Source organism: Trachypithecus francoisi, unplaced genomic scaffold, assembly GCF_009764315.1.
Source record: "Trachypithecus francoisi isolate TF-2019V2 unplaced genomic scaffold, Tfra_2.0 Lachesis_group0, whole genome shotgun sequence".
Taxonomy (NCBI): Eukaryota; Metazoa; Chordata; class Mammalia; order Primates; family Cercopithecidae; genus Trachypithecus; species Trachypithecus francoisi.
In genome coordinates, this window is record NW_022681453.1 from 14144859 (window position 1) to 14165834 (window position 20976).

The 20976-nt window shown below is 40.3% G+C and overlaps 1 protein-coding gene across 2 annotated transcripts in view; it reads right to left on the reverse strand.

Moving 5' to 3' along the window:
• Positions 1–4079: 4079 nt before the first annotated feature.
• Positions 4080–20976, reverse strand: part of LRRC2 (leucine rich repeat containing 2) — a 54860-nt gene continuing 37963 nt past the window's right edge. For both annotated transcript variants that reach the window (XM_033204953.1, XM_033204962.1), the window contains 4 exons: positions 17710–17855; positions 15190–15345; positions 8994–9130; positions 4080–6557 (listed from right to left, as the gene is read on the reverse strand). In XM_033204953.1, the coding sequence (XP_033060844.1) occupies positions 6508–6557; positions 8994–9130; positions 15190–15345; positions 17710–17855 (489 nt within the window). In that variant the 3' untranslated portion in view covers positions 4080–6507. The remainder of the gene's footprint in view (positions 6558–8993; positions 9131–15189; positions 15346–17709; positions 17856–20976) is intronic.

Below are 20976 nucleotides of genomic sequence, written 5' to 3' on the forward strand. Positions count from 1 at the left end.
AAACTGCAGAAGCAGGAAGGTATCTTTGACTTTCCTCTCAGCCTTCACCCCGAAGTAGGCCATAATAGAATTATCTGACCTTCCTCCCTGCAGTTGGTCATAAGACCCCTCTTCCAGAGGTATCCTGCCTGTATCTGAAGTATAGGGAGATCCTTATCCTCAAAGACATGAGGACGCCAAGAAGAATCTGAACTGACAGGCCTTGGTAAGTTTCCCCCAGCATATTTCTCTTAGATCACACCCTGTTGTCCTCCAATCATGTTTTTCCACAACTATGCACTTCATCATCAAACTTAGCATCAAAAAATGCACTAGTTGTCCAGGCACAGTGGCTCACGCCTGTAATCCCAGCAATTTGGGAGGCCAAAGCGGGAGGATCACTTGAGGTCAGGAGTTCAAGACCAGCCTGGCCAATATGGCGAAACCCCATCTCTACCAAAAATACAAAACTTAGCCAGGCGTGGCAGCACACACCTGTAATCCCAGCTACTCAGGGAGGCAGAGGTGGAAGAATCACTTCAGCCAAGAGGTGGCGGTTATAGTGAGCTGAGATTACACCACTGTACTCTAGCCGGGGTAACAGAGCGAGACTCTGTCTCAAAAAAAAAAAAAAAAAAAAACACAAATTTACCTGCTGTTTCTTGAGTCTTCATTTCCGAAGGCTCCCATATCACATAAAACTTATGTTAAATATATTCGTATGCTATTTTTACTTCTTAATCCATCTTTTGTTATAAGAGTCTCAGCCATGAACAGATGAGGAAAAAAAAATCTTTTCCCCCCTACACTTCCAACATATAAAAAATAGGTTTAATAAAAAGCTTTTAGAACCAGGACATTTTTCTTTTAAGAATATTTTATTCTTTCACTCATATTCCTTTAATATTCATACGTGTATTCTGCCATGTAAATAATCTTTCCAAATTATGTATCAGTCTATTTGCATCATGTCAAATTTTCAAATCTCTATATTTCCACTAAGATACATATTCTCCTTTGGAATCTTTCTGTACATTTATATGAATAAATTAAATAGTATCTCTACAAACATTCAAGTAATATATTTGTTTTGGGTTATTACATAACATTAAATAATTATATCTCAATGCAGTATTTTTTTCATATGTGACAGTGAAACAAGGTTTTTACAGAAAAAGAAAAACTGGTTTTATTAAAATAAAATTTACATAAATTATGAACAGTCTATTTGTGTGAAAGCCCTCTTCAGATATATTTTCCACTTGCCTATATGTAACACTTACCTTAGCATGAAATAAAAATCATTCAAATAGTACAGCTAATAAATTTGAATTGTATTTTTAGTGTTAAAAAGAAAAAAAACTTCGTATAAGGGGTAAGGAAAGGATCCAGTTTCAGCTTTCTACTTATGGCTAGCCAATTTTCCCAGCACCATTTATTAAATAGGGAATCCTTTCCCCATTTCTTGTTTCTCTCAGGTTTGTCAAAGATCAGATGGCTGTAGATGTGTGGTATTATTTCTGAGGACTCTGTTCTGTTCCATTGGTCTATATCTTTGTTGTGGTACCAGTACCATGCTGTTTTGGTTACTGTAGCCTTGTAGTATAGTTTGAAGTCAGGTAGCATGACGCCTCCAGCTTTGTCCTTTTGACTTAGGATTGTCTTGGCAATGCGGGCTCTTTTTTGGTTCCATATGAACTTTAAAGCAGTTTTTTCCAATTCTGTGAAGAAAGTCATTGGTAGCTTGATGGGGATGGCATTGAATCTATAAATAACCTTGGGCAGTATGGCCATTTTCACGATATTGATTCTTCCTATCCATGAGCATGGTATGTTCTTCCATTTGTTTGTGTCCTCTTTTATTTCACTGAGCAGTGGTTTGTAGTTCTCCTTGAAGAGGTCCTTTACATCTCTTGTAAGCTGGATTCCTAGAGACTTAAATGTTAGACCTAATACCATAAAAACCCTAGAAGAAAATCTAGGTAGTACCATTCAGGACATAGGCATGGGCAAGGACTTCATGTCTAAAACACCAAAAGCAACGGCAGCAAAAGCCAAAATTGACACATGGGATCTAATTAAACTAAAGAGCTTTTGCACAGCAAAAGAAACTACCATCAGAGTGAACAGGCAACCTACAGAATGGGAGAAAAGTTTTGCAACCTACTCATCTGACAAAGGGCTAATATCCAGAATCTACAAAGAACTCAAACAAATATACAAGAAAAAAACAAACAACCCCATCAAAAAGTGGGGAAAGGATATGAACAGACATTTCTCAAAAGAAGACATCCATACAGCCAACAGACACATGAAAAAATGCTCATCATCACTCGCCATCAGAGAAATGCAAATCAAAACCACAATGAGATACCATCTCACACCAGTCAGAATGGCAATCATTAAGAAGTCAGGAAACAACAGGTGTTGGAGAGGATGTGGAGAAATAGGAACACTTTTACACTGTTGGTGGGATTGTAAACTAGTTCAACCATTATGGAAAACAGTATGGCGATTCCTCAAGGATCTAGAACTAGATGTACCATATGACCCAGCCATCCCACTACTGGGTATATACCCAAAGGATTATAAATTACTCTACTACAAAGACACATGCACACGTATGTTTATTGTGGCACTATTCACAATAGCAAAGACTTGGAATCAACCCAAATGTCCATCTGTGACAGACTGGATTAAGAAAATGTGGCATATATACACCATGGAATACTATGCAGCCATCAAAAAGGATGAGTTTGCGTCCTTTGTAGGGACATGGATGCAGCTGGAAACCATCATTCTTAGCAAACTATCACAAGAAGAGAAAACCAAACACCGCATGTTCTCACTCATAGGTGGGAACTGAACAATGAGATCACTTGGACTGGGGAAGGGGAACATCACACACTGGGGCCTATCATGGGGAGGGGGGAGGAGGGAGGGATTGCACTGGGGAGTTAAACATGATATAAATGATGAATTGATGGGTGCTGACGAGTTGATGGGTGCAGCACACCAACATGGCATAAGTATACATATGTAACAAACCTGCACGTTATGCACATGTACCCTAGAACTTAAAGTATAATAAAAAAAAAAAAAAAAGAAAAAAAACTGTTTAAGATTCAAGGCCGGGCGCGGTGGCTGAAGCCTGTAATCCCAGCACTTTGGGAGGCCAAGACGGGCGGATCACGAGGTCAGGAGATCGAGACCATCCTGGCTAACACAGTGAAACCCCGTCTCTACTAAAAAATACAAAACACGAGCCGGGCGAGGTGGCGGGCGCCTGTAGTCCCAGCTACTCGGGAGGCTGAGGCAGGAGAATGGCATGAACCTGGGAGGCAGGGCTTGCAGTGAGCTGAGATCCGGCCACTGCACTCCAGCCTGGGTGACAGAGCGAGACTCCGTCTCAAAAAAAAAAAAGAAAAAAAAAAGATTCAATAAAGGTGATTTCTCATTTTCCTACTGTTTTCATCTCTCTCTTTTTTTTTTTTTTTTGAGATGGAGTCTCACTCTATTGCCCAGGCTGGAGTGCAATGGTAAGATCTTGGCTCACTGCAACCTCTACCTCCTGGGTTCAAGCGATTCTCCTGCCTCAGCCTCCCGAGTAGCTGGGATTACAGGCACCTGTCACCATGCCCAGCTAATTTTTTGTATTTTTAATAGACACAGGGTTTCACCATGTTGTTTAGACTGGTCTCGAACTCCTGACCTCGTGATTCGCCCATCTCAGCCTCCCAAAGTGCTGGGATTACAGGCGTGAGTCACCGTGCCTGACCCTGTTTTCATCTCTTAACCTACTTCTCAGAGTTTGTTTCTAAGTGAAGGCAGTCCTCCACCGAAGCACTACCATGCGGTTTTAGAATGCTCTGCCTGTTTTACACCTGTTGAGAATAAAATGTTTGGACTTATGAGTAAGCCCATCAAGACAAAATATGGGGATGTCAATAATAACACTTTTAAAAATGGCTGGTTCTTCAGACAGCAAAAATAAAAATAACCCTACATTTCTACCCCAGATTAACTTCCAAAAACCAAAAAACTAGCTAGACCTGTTCTGGAGTATGGTAGCCACATGTGTATGGGGTCCCCTAGTTTTCGCCATTTTTGTCTCTGTCCTGACCAAGAAACACACAGTGCCTTGACCCAGCCAGCTGATGTTTTCCTCCGCAGGTCTGAACCCCCCAGCCTCGGCCTTGAACATTCCGAGGCACTAATAAAGGTGTTTAGGTTGTTGCTGGAAACACTGAAAGATCAACCATGTTGCTAAACATGTGGAAGCCAGCCCAGCCCCACCCAAATTCCTTACATCCTCATGTGAACTCCATCACCCGACCCCCTCACCAGGGACATGCCCAGGTAGAATATTCCTTGTCTCACTGCCCATCACGAGGACGCTGCAGCCCACGCTGCATGTAAGCTCCCCTCATAAATACTTTGGACTGATCACCCTGCGATTTCGTGCTTCTTCCTTTAGAATCGCAATTGGCCCCACCTTGGAACGGTTTGGAGCATTCTGTCATGCCCCATCAGGTCAAACCCAAGACTGGTGTGACTCCAGCCTTGGGTTTGACCTGATGGAACAATGTGGCTATTTAAATTGAATTGAATTGAAAGATGGGCTCTTCAATCACATCAGTCATTGTTCAAGTGCTCAAGAATCACATGCATCTGGTTTACCACCTTGGACAACGCAAATACAGAACATTTCCGTCACTGCAGAAAGCTCCACTGGATGGTACTGGGCAGGAACACAGAGGAGACGATTCATATAAAAATATGCCACTATATACATATTTTCCTTCTTAGTCACAAAAGCTGCTTGGTTTTTTTAGTTATAACAATAATAACACTGTTATTGATGTTTGTTTTGCTTTTGAGACAGGGTCTCACTCTGTCACCCAGGCTGGAGAGCACTGACACAATCACAGCTCACTGCAGCCTCGACCTCCCAGGCTCAAGCGACTTTCCCACCTCAGCCTCCTGAGTAGCTGAGACCACAGGCACGTGCCACCACACCTGGCTAATTTTTTGAATTTTTTTGTGGAGATGGGGTTTTGCCATGATGCCCAAGCTGTTCTCAAACTCCTGGGCTCAAACAACCTGCTTGCCTCGGCCTCCCATAGTGCTGGGATTACAGGTGTGAGCCACCATGCCCAGTCAAAGTTATATGTTTAAGCTTATTTATCTTCAACACCATCAGCCACAACCTGTTTATTTTAGCCCAGGACAGTGGTATAAAAATAAGAGATTGTATATAATTTCTCCAAATCATGTGATGTGACGTAAGAGCCCAAAGCCCTGTAATGAATCCCACCTCTCCGAAATTCAAACAGCCCATGGGCTCCCTCTGGACTGAAGCATCTTTGCTATGGGCAGAGTTGTCCTGTGGTCCCCACAAGGAAGCCTTGCTAGGAACTCCTTATCAGTGTGGACTGGTCATCTCCGTTACCCTACATGGCCATCTTGGAGGAAGGGACCCTGAGGGCATTGCCTTTGCTCTTTACTGAGGTGTGTCCCAGGACCCCCAAGGTGACCACTCAGGGCAGGATGGCCATCCATGAAGGCCACTGAAGACTTCCCATGAACAGCCAGGCCCACACTTCCTCAACTAGAGCTACCCACGCACCATCTGAGCATCTCATGCCCAATGCATGGGCAGATATTCCAGCCTTTCTTTCCACCTTCAAGACCTAGATTGTACCTACAAATCTCTCCTGGGAGCCTACACTTGCTAAAATATAACTTAAAACATATGGAAATAGCAGTTTATATAAGCTCAAGGAAGATTATTCTCAGTAAAAGAAATAATGAAACTTTCAAAATAACAAAGTACTCTCATTTGATTAGTCCAATATAAATGCTCTTTTCACAATCCCTTTTTTTTTTTTTTGAGACAGAGTCTGGCTCTGTCACCCAGGCTGGAGTGCAGTGGCACGATCTCGGCTCACTGCAACCTCTGCCTCCCAGGTTCAAGTGATTCTCCTGCCTCAGCCTCCTGAGCAGCTAGGATTACAGGTGCCTGCCACCACACCCGGCTAATTTTTTGTATTTTTAGTAGAGATAGGGTTTTGTCATGTTGGCCAAACTAGTCTCGAACTCCTGACCTCAGGTGATCCACCCACTTTGGTCTCCCAAAGTGCTGGGATTACAGGTGTGAGCCACCACGCTCAGCCCCTTTATCTTTTGATTCCTGAAAACAATGCACTTAATTTCTGTATTTGGTCTTTTAGTTATAATTCTTAAAAATAAGACATTTTAAAACATATTAAATGTGCATTATTTGGAAACAAGTGTATGCAAATGAACCTGGAAATATCAATATATAAACCAATTTTTCAATTCACCAATCCATGGAGGGAGATATTCATGTATTTGACATTTGAAAACCATTTTTCTTAGCAACTATGACAGTGGTTTCTAGGCTTTGTCCTTAAGCACAAGTCATTCTTCCTATATGACATGATCACAACAAAGATTCATATATAGCTCCAGAGAACAGTGAGATTTGCAGTCTTCTGATAGATATCAAAGTTGAAGGCTAAAAGACACTTTGGTGGTATAGCAGGGAACAGATTCTGTAACAGAAAGAAAAAAATATGCTCAGTCATTCACCATTTTATTATGAAATCCAACTACATGCTATGGCCTATGTCAATACACCCAATATTGTCACTTCATGTTTTAAGTATAGAGATACTGTATAGGTGATAAACAATGCATCTGTCACCATTAAGTCAGCCATCACAAATGTGCAGTCAAACTTTAGAAATGTTTAGATCTAAGAATCGTTAACTCTCATTCTTTTGCAATCTTTCCAGCCAACTTACAGCTACATCAAGATCTTGGAAGCTGTATGACCTATAGTATTAATAGTTGACAAAATAGAAATAAATGGTCACGGACTTGGGACTGTGGCTAGTAGGTGGCAGAGGGTACCATTTATAAGAGAAGTTTGGGCTGTTCCTAAACCATACATGATCTTTCAAAGTAAACCTTCTCTCAACCTTGCTCTTCCCACTAGTTGCTGCCCCCTCTTCTGTCTCCCTTCAGAGCCAAATTTTATCAAAGGATGGTCTATACCAATGGCTCTCAAAGTGTACTTCTCAGACACAAGGCATCAACATCACCAGGGAGCTGGTCAGAAGTGTACTTTGTCAGGCCCTGCCCCAGGCCTGATGAGTAAAAACTCTCATTCCTATGTTTACTAAAGCTTGAGGACCAGTGAGGGCTTCACATCCTCATCCTTCTGGAATCACACAAGGTTGTAGGCCCTTATGGGCAGATTAAATCTACTATTTTTTCACTTAGACATTGGTCTGATGGGGAAAGAAGGAAAACAGGGAAGACACCATGATAAAGAAAAGAAAACGAGCAAATTTTTTAAAATTCAGAGCACATGCCTGACCATATCTAGGTTGAACCATCAAGAAGTGGCATTTCTGTAGGACAAAACCAGCTTAATATTAGCAATATCATGTGTTCACTCTAATACATATGAATATATACAGGAGAAAATTATTATTATTATTTAGAAATAAGTAAATAAATTAAAAATCTATCATCCCTAAAGTTAGTTTTTAAAAGCAAATTATTTTAAAATAAATTAACTTATTTAAATAAATAATAGCTAATAATATATTATCAATAAAATTAATAATATATTTATTAAATGATATTTTATAATGGATAAATATATTATTTTATTTAAATTGATTAATTTTAAAAGCAAATTATTATTACTGGCCACATAGATCTAAAACTTAACAACTATTTTCTTTCTTTCTTGTAGTTTTACATAATAGCACTACAATATAATTATGAATAAATAAACGAGTAAAATGGAACACTAAAGGTTCTCACAAGAGGAAAACCATGCAACACAAAGGTAAATTTTGGCAAATAAATGGTTCTGTTATTTCAGTTTCACATTTACAATACATTTCTACTTTATTTCATATTAGTTCAGCATTCAAAATTAGGGATATCCAAACAGATTAAAAGTAACCATATAGAAATTTTAGTTTAGCGGAAACAATTTTTAATTTGCCCAATAAATGACACTTTTCATCATTTCTGGCTATCTGAATGTGACTAATCATCTTCAGACATCTACTGATGAGGGAGAGGCATGCCCACGCGTGCCATTTTCTGAGGGTGGCTGAGGGAGTCTGCCCACAGATGCTCACCATCAGAGGCCCAGGGCCAGTGCTGCTTCCTCCCTAAATCCACATGCGGGACATCTCTCTTCCTGCCAGGTCTGCATCTAGCTCATCAAAGAACTGAAAAATTAAGGAATAACTCTCAGGCATGCACACCCAAAAAGGCGGCAGTGATTGGAAGACCAAAGACTGACGTATGCCTTTTTCCTGGAGAGGCTGTCTTGTGATGGAAGGAAGGGCTTAAGGCTTCCAGAACATCATTAGGATCTCTCCACTCCTTTGGAAGCAGCCACCCGAATCTGGCACTGGGAAAAAACCTTCCCATGCTTTCCTCAGGTACTTGACCCGCCTTGCGCCACTGTATTCTCACCACCCTATGGAAACCAAAACTAAATGCATCTATGCGCAAATTGGCCATCCTGCACTTCCCTTTTGTGATTTTTATATAAGTGTTCTTGATTTATGTGAGGTAACTTTTTCAAAAGTTGAATTTAAATGGATTTTGAAACGTCATCTTATTTTTCTTGTAACTTAGGATACTATTTTGTCAATATCGTTTAAAAACTCACGTATGGTTAGTAATGCAACCCTCACATCTTAAGTGCACATTTCCCAGCTTCTCTGTCAAACAGTGGATGATTCATCAAGCATTCAAATGGACTAGGACAATTTGATATTTTAAGGAAATATATCATTTGGAGTGTGTTGGAGGGTAAATGGAAAAATAATTTACAAAGTAACATGCCCCTCAACCAATAAACTTTTTGTCAATTTGACTTCTATTAACAAATGTGTTACACAAGTGGAAGTCTGTACACTCATTTTAAATAATTTTAAATATGAGTAACCCACCTCTTTCTTTAAGGTCTTCAATATAGGCTTTCATAACTTCTTTATCAAAATGTTGGCGATCCCGTTCACTTTCCATTATTTCATCGCCATCTTCACATTGGGCATTATCAATAGGATTGTCCATAAGGCTTACAAATCTATTCGAGAAAGCATGGAAAGTATTACATTGTCACCTGTGCATTTTAAACTGCAAAATTCCTCACACAAAATAACCTTTGTTATCCCAAGTTTCGGCTTATCTTTAAAAGTCACCATTGACCACATGATATTAGCATCACCAGTGGAATTCCAGTGTGGAATAATCCAACAGTAATATAGAGCCAGTTTTAAAGTACAGACTGTTCAGAGGCCTGATAGGGAAATGAGAGCTCCCTAGTCACAGGCAGAGAGGACAGGAGGCCATGGAGTGGACACTAACACCTCCTCTCTCAGGCAGATCCTCACAGCTGCATGTCGTCCTGCAATGTTTGATGTTACTCCCAGTAAGGGACATCCATCTTTAAAATGATGTGTCCAAATTACAAAGGACTCAAGGAAAATCCCCACAAAATGGGTATTTAAAAGATAGGACATGGCTCAGTGCAGTGGCTCACTCCTATAATCCCAGCACTTTGGAAGGCTGAGGCGGGTGGATCACCTGAGGTCAAGAGTTCGAGACCAGCCTAAACAACATGGTGAAACCCCTTCTCTACTAAAAATACAAAAATTAGCTGGGTGTGGTGGCATGGGCCTATAATCCCAGCTACTCAGGAGGCTGAGGCAGGAGAATCGCTTGAACCTGGGAGGCAGAGGTTGCAGTGAGCTGAAATCACACCATGGCACTCTAGCCTGGGCAACAGAGCGAGATGCAATCTCAAAAATAAATAAATAAATAAACAAACAAACAAACAAATAAAAGCTAGGACAGGAATAGAGACTCATGCCTATAATAACAGCATTTTAGGAGGCCAAGGCAGGAGGATATGCTTGAGGCCAGGAGTTGGAGACCAACCTCGGCAACATAGAGAGACTCCAACTCTACAAGAAATATAAAAGATTAGCTGAGTGTGGTGGCACATGCCTGTAATCCCAGCTACTTGGCAGGCTGAGGCAAGAGGATCGCTTGGTCCCAGGAAGTCAAGGCTCCAGTGAGCTATGACGACACTACTGCACTCTAGCCTGGGCAATGGAATAAGATCCCATCTCTGAAAAAGTAGGAGTAAAAATAAATAAAACATGAAATGCTGCTAAAAAAATAAAAAGCACACACACACACACACAAGCTAATGGGGTGAAACTCAAATGGCATTTGATCTTCTGTCTTCACAATTTTCAAAGATGTATTGATGTGAAAAATGTTATAATTATTTCAATTCAAAATAGTAACTCTCTTAAATAGTTTTTGGTTGCAATTGCAGGCCCTGCTGTCTTGAGGTGTTAGCGTGTTCTCATTGGATTATAGATGAGGGCTGTATATATGGAAGATATGAGCCACGAGTGTTGTATTTTAGTATATATATACACTAAATATATATATATATATATATATATATATATATTTCCCACTTCATTTTCTTGTTAATTTTGTTTAATGTCTGAACATAGAGAGTTTTTTTTTGTTTTTTGTTTTTGTTTTTTTTTGAGATGGAGTCTCGCTCTGTCGCCCAGGCTGGAGTGGCGGGATCTCAGTTCACTGCAAGCTCCACCTCCCGGGTTCACGCCATTCTCCTGCCTCAGCCTCCTGAGTAGCTGGGACTACAGGCGCCCACCACCTTGCCTGGCTAGTTTTTTTTTTGTATTTTTTAGTAGAGACGGGGTTTCACCGTGTTAGCCAAGATGGTCTGGATCTCCTGACCTCGTGATCCGCCCATCTCGGCCTCCCAAAGTGCTGGGATTACAGGCTTGAGCCACCGTGCCCGGCCGAGAGAGTTTAAAAGTTGTAATGTTTAATGTAGATAGAACCATACAACTTTTCCTTTACAATTTTTTCATTGAGTTAATGTTTATCTCCCTTCCCTATTCAAAAATAAGAAATATACCTGCATTTTATCATTCTTAAAATTTTTAATCAAAGTCATCACTGTACATATTTTTAAACCTGCAGAGTGTAATTGTACTTCTTTGTGAAGTAACAGTCTCTCACCCTCCCCTTAATTACTCTTCAGATCCCAGAAGCAATCTTTTTTCATTGGTCTATCACTATTTTTCCTTAATCTATTTAAAATGCCTTTTACCTTAGGACAAATACTTTCATGTCATTCAATCAAGTGCTGGTATTTCTCCCCTTCTTTCCAGTTTCCCAACCTTCACACTTCCAAATTTTTACCATTTTACTTTTTAAACATTTTATTATGAAAATTCTTAAATATTCACAAAAGTAGAAAAAAGTTTATAGTGAACACCCATGTACAATCCTCTAGATTCCATGTTTAACGTTTTACTATACTTGCTTTAACACATATCCGCCCATCTGTCCACACACTTATCCGCCCAACTATCCACCCATCTATCCACCCATCCATCCACCCATCCATCTACTCATCTATCCACCCATCTATCCACCCATCCATCTACCCATCCATCCACCCATCCATCCACCCACCCATCCATCCACTCATCCATCTACCCATCCATCTACCCTTCTATCCACCCATCTATCCACCCATCCATCCAACTATTTATCCAACCATCCATCCAACCATCTGTCTACCCATCTATCCACCTATCCATCCACCCATCTATTCACACATCTATCCACACATCAGACATCTCATTTTTTTATGCATCTCAAAGCACCATCACACACATTGTGTACTTTTACTTTGTTAAGGTCAATACTATACACATTCTGATGTGTAATCACATCTCACTTTTCTTTTGCCTGCAGTTTGAGTCTAACATTGAAAATCAATAAATAATATTTACATTTTTGTGACAACTATCTGGTAAGGCTTAGTAATGCCTTCCTATCTGAGAATGAGAGAGCAGAATTTGGCTCGGCCCCTGAGTATGTAGGCAGTGCTGGCCAAGGTACCGGCTCCACTGTGGGTGATGCCTCACTCAGGCATGGAGCTAGCAGGTCCCCAGGGCAATCGCTAAACACAAAACTCTGCGGTCTTTTCTCCAGGGCTACCTTAGAGAACGTCTCAGGCTTTTGGTCTGGGGCCTGGACTGCTGGTACAGTGTGGTCTGCCCATTGTAATTAAGCAGGTGGTTGGGGGGTGCCTGTTGATATAAAACTTTTTCCATTTTTCCTCTTGTTTTAAGCACCATATTTCTGTCTACACCTCCCTGTACCGACATTTCTAGCCACCAAGCATCTTCAGGACAGATTGGCTTGCTCCTTGGCTTGTTCTCTGGGATTTGGTTTGTTTCAACTTACTTTCATCAATGACTGCTATTCTGTCTACTCGATGTATCTCACAAAACTTTGAGATTTCTCATATTTTAAATTTTTTCCTTTCATTTTAGTAGACTCTTTTAAGGGATAAGTGTATAAGTGTTAAAAGAGATCAAGCCATCATCATTAACACGGCATTTCTTATTCTTTTTATAACTTTCTTTTTTTATTTGACTTGTTTCTTGGTCTAGTTTTCTTTCTACATGCTATTTATACCACATATTTATGATATTAACTATATATGGCATATATAGCTATGTACTCCAAGATTTCTTATGCTATAAAGTGAAGAACAGGCTTTATCACTAGCCAGTTTCTTCATACCATATGAAATCATTCATACTTTCCCCAGTTGCTTATGAAAATTCCTATATCACGTATTAGCATTGATTTCAGGACTACCTATTCTCTTCCAATAACTCACCTACAAATCATTGCCCAGCATTGCATCATTTTGAGATCACCCCTTCTAAATATGCTGTAATTCTTTTTTTTTTTTTTCCAGATAGGGTCTTGCTCTGTCGTCCAGGCTGCAGTGCAGTGGTGCACAATCATGGCTCACTGCAGCCTCGATCTCCCAAGCTCAAGCAACCCTTGCATGTCAGCCTCTCAGGTAGCTGGGACTACAGGCACATGCCACCACGCCAGGCTTTTTTTTTTTTTTTTTTTTAAGACAGGGTCTTGCTCTGTTGCTCAGTTTGGAGTGCAGCGGTGTGATCATGGCTCACTGCAACCTCGAACTCCTGGGCTCAAGCGATCCTCCTGACTCAGCCTCCCAAGTAGCTAGGACTACAGGGGCATATCACAATGCCTGGCTAACTTCTTAATTTTTTCTAGAGACAGTATCTCGCTATGTTACCCACATTGGTCTCAAACTCCTGAGCTAAAGCAATCCTCCTGCCTCAACCTCACAAAGGTTAGGTTACAGGCATGAGCCACTGTGCCCAGCCACATTATAATCCTTGATAAGGCAAGTTCTGTCACACTACTCTTGTTTTCTAAAATTATTATTACTGTCCTTAGCTTTTGTCCTTCCACGTATACTGTCAAATCCATTTTTCAAGCTCCAAAAAAGAAATTCCATTAGAGTTATGATTGGAATTATATTACACTTAAGTATAATTTTTGGAAGAAATCACATTTTTACCACCTTCTCACCTAGAAAACATACATTATACCTTTTTCAAATATTCAAAACTTCTTTATTATTCTTTGGAAGACTGTTTAATACTCTTCATGTAAGAGAACTATTTTCACTAGAGGTTTTCCTAGATATTTTAGATTTTTGGTTATTTTATTAATGTCATCATTTCTTCCATTATTTTCCTACAGGTTATTTTTTTTTTTTTTTTTTTTTTGATGGAGTCTCACTCTGTCGCCAGGCTGAGTGCAGCAGCGCGATCTCAGCTCATTGCAACGTCCACCTCCCGGTTTCAAGCGATTCTCCTGCCTCAGCCTCCTGAGTAGCTGGGATTACAGGTGTCCATCACTGTGCCCAGCTAATTTTTTGTATTTTTAGTAGAGACGGGGTTTCACCGTGTTGATCAGGCTGATCTTGAACTTCTACAGGTTATTTCTAAGAAATCAGTAAGCTATTAAAGTTTTCTGCAAACTTGTATCTATTCTTTTTATTGAAATTTCAATAATTCAAAGAGCTTTCATCTGATTCTCTTAGATTTCTGAGTCCTACAATTATATCATTCGAAATTACTTTAGTTAGGTGAGAGGTTTACCCTGACTGCTATGAGACATGAAGCTGCCAAGCCTGCTTCCAGGGTCTGGATGTGGAAGGGGCTCTAGGGAGGAATCCTGCTACCCCTCTCACCGGTGGTCCTCTTCTTATTCAAACGATATTCCACACACAGCCAAGCACAGTGGAAGACCTATTCTAGTGGAAGGAGCGGAGTAGGGCATGCATGAGATGTCTTACATTCTGTTTATCTTGTGCTTATACAGATACGAAGTTGGTCTCTTTCTTTGCAGCAGTCAAACCTCTTTTTTTGTTTGCCATGCATTTATTGCAAGGACAGGAAGATAAGATTGAACTCTGCTGATAGTAAGCACTTACCCCTGAAGAACTAGGAGTCCTGGGGAAATATTCTCACTAGTGGTTGTGTTAACAGCCACCTGGTGTTCAAGGCTAATGGGTCTCTGGACAGAGAGAGAAGGTGGCTCTTACTAAAGCAGCCTCGTGTGAAGAATGTGGGGAGGGCCCAAACCGCTGGGGATGGACAAAAATGGGCTCAGGTAGAATTAATGGGGCAACCCCAAAGCTCCAGATTCTGAGAGGATGTGCTGCCAGGGAGCCATCAGCTACCTTGGAGTCATTTCAGGGAAAGGTGGAGCTAGGACTTTTCAATTCCATTTCCATCTCACCCCAGATTAGAGGCTGTTTGGAGTACATTTGCATGGATGGTTTTTCTTAGTCATGGGTGGTTTATAGGTTCACTTAAGGAAACCTAAAGTAGGGTGTAGCAACCAAGGAGGGTCCTTTCAACATCTGCTGACCCTTCCAGGCCAGCAGTGACGTGAGCACTGAGCGAAAGACCATGGGCCCTGGACATATGTCCTGCAACACCACCAACCAGCATGCAGCATTTGTGCAGAAATCCTCTGAACCCTATGCCTCTTCCTCATGTCATATGCCACAAACTCCAAAATCCTGTAAAGAGTCACCAGAACTTCTGTGAGTTGGAATCAGGTTCTCAGAGTATGACAGGCATCTAATCCAGGTCCTGAGACAGCTGCCCAGGCTCCAGTGCTGCTCAATCCTTACCTGTGTCTGAGTGTGTCTGCTGGGATTTCTGGGCTACTCACTTTAAAGGTGTGGATGAGTCACAAAGGGCAGTTGGGAGCTCCACCAAATGGTCCCCACTGACGACTAACAGAGTGAGCTTCTTCAGGTTCAGCATGGAGTAGGGAAGGTAGGTCAACTTGTTTTTATACAAGAGAAAGCTCTGCAGCTCCTCTAGCCTAAGAAGAGGTAAAAAACAATCATAACACTGAACTTAGCATCATAGCTAAGAAAACCAACGTGAATTACAAATAAATTCTAATAGGAAGTCCCTACTTTATTTTATCCATGTGACCTTTATGAGAACCAACTTATTCTAAGTTTTGTTCTTCTTGTGTTTTTTGGTTTTGTTTTGTTTTGTTTTTTTGAGACAGGGGCTTACTATGTTGCCCAGGTTGGAGTGCAGTGGCATAATCTCAGCTCACTGCAGCCTCAACCTCCTGGGCTCAAAAGATCCTCCCACCTCAGCCTCCTGAGTAACTAGGACTACAAGCACATGCTACCATGCCCAGCTAATTATTTTTTGTATTTTTTGTAGAGACAGAGGGTCTTGCCATAGAGCCCAGGCTGGTCTTGAACTCCTGGGCTCAAGCAATCTGCCTGCCTCGGCCTCCCAAAGTGTTGAGATTACAGGCATGAGCCACTATGCTGTGCCTAAGTTTTAAATAACTAAATTCATACCAGGTGACATGATTTTTTGTAAGTTTTTACTGACTTAATCACCAGTTGAAGACACAGCTATAGCAGTGGGATAAGCATACTGCACAATACACACTAGGCCATGACGGAGCCGCAAATATCTGTATGTCCCTTCTGAGAGTCGACTGCATTTACAAGGGTTAACAGGGCATGGGAAGGCAATCATACTGGAATGAAAATGAAAATAAACAGATTTTAGCAATGTACTTCCTTTTGTACACCTTTTTTTTTTTTTTTTTTTTTTTTTAATGAGAGAGACAGGGTCTCACTATGTTGCCTAGGCTTGTCTTCAACTCCTGGCTTTAAGCAATCCTCCTTCCTTGGTCTCCCAAAGTGCGAGGATTCCAGGCAAGAGCCACTGTGCCCAGCCTCCTCTTGTATATCTTTAAAGCCCAGTTATTATCCTTCTGTTGTCACATTTTCCAACTTTAAAACAGGAAGGCAACTGCAGAGTGAAAAGTAAATGAGCAAAATATGTTTCAAACATGTCTTATTCTGTTTTCCATTTTATTCTAACTCAGTGGCCTCCCCCAGGAATTTTTCTTTCATTTATTTCCAAAACTTTGGTTTATCACACAAATATTTCATAAAGTTCCCATGTTGCAAACTAAAAGATCCCCTCTTAGTCTCAAAAGCCTGGAAAGCATCAATACATATCACATATACCAGGAATAAAGAAAAGTCATACAAGATGGCATTCAGGCCTAAGCCACTGCTGGCCTCTGTGTCACCATAGCTTGCTTGTGTTTCTTTATAAAAAAGATTGTAGGCCAGGCATGGTGGCTCATGTCTGTAGTCCCAGCACATTGGGAGGCTGAGGCAGGAGAATCACTCGAGTCCAGGAATTCAAGACCAGCCTGGGTAATATAGCAAGACCTTGTCTCCACAAATAATTATTTTAAAAAATTAGCCAGGCGTGATGGCACACATCTGTGGCCCCAGCTACTTGGGAGTCTGAGGTGAGGGAATTGCATGAGCCCAAGCAGTCGAGGCTGCAGTGAGCCATGACCGCACTACTGCACTCCCGCCTGGGCAACTAGCAGGACTCTGTCTCAAAAAAAAAAAAAACCGGTAGATTCCAGGATGCCAGAGATTGTGTTTCATTTACCACTTTAAACCCATCCCATTCTCTAGGCTTGCCATACAGGAGTCTAATAATATTATAAGTGAATGACTGAATCTTACATGATAACTCTTATTTTAAAAAACGTGAAATAGCTGCAAGAATATAATTTGGGCCAGGCACGGTGGCTCATGCCTGCAATCCCAGAACTTTGAGAGGCCAAGGCAGAAGGATTGCTTGCACCCAGGAGTTTGAGACCAGCCTGAGAAACAAAGCAAGACCCTGTCTCAACAAAAAATAAAAATTTTAAAATATGTACATTTTTAATTTGAAAGAATATAATTTGAAAACCTGGCTAAGCATATCAATTTTGTTTGAAAGTTTATGTATAATGAATCAATAAATGAAACTAATAAAATTTGTCCTCATTGATATTCTAAACATAGAGTGATATGTTTCTATTCTATACTTAATAAATTAACTTTTCCACTTCTGTAGAGTGAAGGAAAGTTAATGGTGCCATTCTATGGAAGACTAAAGGAAATTAAAGTTCATCAAGACAATGAAGAAGTGTTCAAATGCACGTAAACACATACATGTATGACGCAGACTGGAAATTGGCTTATTCTATAATTTCCTTGGAAACTGATTTCCTGGAAACAATAAACTCTGGAAAATTAGTTGATTCCAAAGAAAATTTATGTACTATACATGAATGTTAACAGTGTTTGAAGCGTTAGTAACTAATACATACACCTCACCTTAGAATGCAAGTAGCTACCTGTCTATATCTTGAGGCAAGTCGATCAGGTTATTGTTGCTGATATCCAACCACTGCAAATTCGACATCCGCAGGACACAGATCGGGACACTGGAAAACTTGTTTGCTGAGATATCTACAAATGTAACTTGCTTCAAATTACTTAACTAGAAATGAATAACAAAATGTTCTAATTACTTTTATAAGAGTGGGAATAAAGTTCAACCAATAATTTTAAGATTGATATTTCTTTCCCAAAGGCATTTCTATGAATATATGCAAAGCAGATCAATACAGGATGTATTTTGGAGCACCTCGGCTGTGTCATTCACTGTGTATGGGTAGGGAAGTTAAGATAAATAATACACTGCAGCTGCCTTCCAGGATTTTATATTGCTATAAATTATTAGTGCAAGCTGGGCTCGGTTGCTCATGCCTGTAATTCTAGCACTTTGGGAGGCTGAGGTGGACAGATCGCTTGAGCCCAGAAGTTCAAGACTAGCCTGGACACCATGGCAAAGTCCCATCTCTACTGAAAATACAAAAATTAGCCAGATGTGGTGGTGCACACCTGTAATCCCAACTACTTGGGAGACTGAGGCAGGAGAATCACTTGAACCCAGATAGTGGAGGTTGCAGTGAGCTGAGATTATGCCACTGCACACAAAAAAAGGAAATATATATATATATATAAAATATTAAGCAATAGTTACAACACTGTATTTTTTATTTTTGATATATAGATGTAAATATGTGATAATCAAAATACAAAGGATGAATGTAATGGAGCTATATTGGGGCAAAAGTTTTTATATTTTACCAGAATTAAGTTATCACTAAGCTGAAGTAGATTGTGTTAAATTAAGAAGAATATTGTAATCTCTAGAATAAGCACATACAAAAATAAAAACAAAAAAATAGTTTTTAAAAATCAACAGAAGAAAAAAAATGGTATACTAACGAGTCAAAAGACACAGATTGTTAGTCAGGTTTCACCAAAAAATCCAACTATATGCTGGCTATAGGAAACACAACTTAGAGTCAAAGATACAAATAAGTTAAAAGTAAAAAAGATGGAAATATATATATATTATATCACGTGTATTAGTTTATTCTCACACTGCTAATAAAGACATAAACAATACCAGGTAATTTATAAAGAAAAGAGGTTTAATGGATTCATAGTTCCACATGGCTGGGGAGGCCTCACAATCATGGTGGAAGGCAAAGGAGAAGCGAAGGCATGTCTTACATGGCAGCAGGCAAAAAGAGGTTATGCAGAGGAACTCCCATTTATAAAACCACCAGATCTCATGAGACTTATTCTTATGAGAACAGCACAAGAAAGACCTGTTCCCATGATTCAATTACCTCCCACCAGGTCCCTCCCATGACGTGTGGGAATTATGGGAGCTGCAATTCAAGATAAGATTTGGGTGGGGACATAGCCAAACCATATCACCATATCATCATGTAAAACATAACTATAAGAGAGATAGAGTGACTATATTAATATCAGACAAATTATATTTAAGAAACAATATTGTTAGGAATAAACAAGGACATTTCATAATAATAAAAGGGTCAATAGCAGGAGTTCCCCTGACATATGTCAGGAAGATGCAAGAATCATAAATTTATATGCAACTAACAACTTAAAATATATGAAGTAAAAACTGATGGAATTAAAAGGACAAAGAGACAATTCAACAATTATAGTTAGATTTTTTTTTTTTTTCGAGATGGAGTTTCACTCTGTCATCCAGGCTGGAATGCAGTGGAGAGATCTCAGCTCACTGCAGCCTCCACCTCCCATGTTGCCTAGTCCTGGGAGTGGGAATGGGGATTCATATCAAAGGTGCAAGAGATAATTGGGGGTAGTGGGGAGGAGTGATGGAAATGGCCTAAATTTGAATCTGTACACTTGTAGGGGGTGAGTTGTATGGTATGTAGATTACACTTCAATGAAGGAGGAAAAGGTAGAAGAAGGGACAGAGAAGCAAACAGGGAGGCTGTTGCCCCAGTCCAGATGACAGACAACACTGTCTTGACCAGGATGGCAGTGGGAAGGTGATGAGAATGGTTACACAGAATATATTCTGGAGGGCATGCTCAACAGGATTTATTTATGGATTGGATATGGCACATGGGAGAAGAGAGGTTAAGGATGACTTAATTTACTTCCAGCCTTAACATCTGTGTGGAGATTAAGCCATTGCCTGAACTGGAAAAGACTGAGGTATGAGTGGATCTGTGCAGGGAGCCATGACCGCTGGCTGTGTACCCTCACCAGGACACCTGCTGGGCATCTCCTAGGGTAGAATGGGTGCTAACAGCTTAGAAGCAGCCACTTCCTCCTATACCCTGAAGCATTCAGGAAAGGCAAATAATGCCCCTTCTAGGATGGCAATCGGTGTCCAGTGCCTTGTCACCAGCAATCACCATTTATAGCCCATTCATTACCAGTAGGATTGTGAGATCCTTCTCTCGTTCCAGCACGAGATGCTTATTGAGTTTAATTTGACATTAAAAATTGTTCACTTTTATGTGCTCCACTTTATCAGAAATGATTTAAAATCATTTTTCCATGAATACAGACCAAAAGAAACTAATGAATATTTTTAAATTGGTGGATTTCTTAAATCCTATCTGTAGGACTACTTTAGTCATCTACAAGTTTTGCTATGAGTATATAAAAAAATTTTACCCCTTTTATTTTCAATTTTACCATTTTGGATAAATAAACTAGGGTCTGCATTAGAGGCAACAGGCATCATATATTACAAGCATCAACAAACATTAAATAAAAATTTCTTGTGTGAAATTTTGCCTGGTTTTCCTTTGATAGCATTTCTGAACTTAAATTCGGGTTCTAACCTAGTATAAAATGTTTTTAAAGAAGGACAGGTGCGGTGGCTCATGCCTATAATCCCAGCACTCTGGGAGGCCGAGACAGGTGGATCACTTGAGGTCAGGAGTTAGAGACCAGCCTAGCCAACATAGCGAAACCCCATCTGTACTAAAAATACAAAAATTAGCCAGATGTGGTGGTGTGCACCTGTAGTCCCAGCTACTCAGGAGGCTGAGGCAGAAGAATTGCTTGAACCCAGGAGGCGAAACCTGCAGTGAGCCAAGATCGCACCACTGCACTCCAGCCTGGGTGACAGAGCAAGACTCCATCTCAAAAAAAAAAAAAAAAAAAAAAAAAGTTTTTAAAGACCAGTATATGGTGATTGAAATGTCAGGAAAAGGTGATATAATAAAGATAGATTTCATATGTTAAAACTT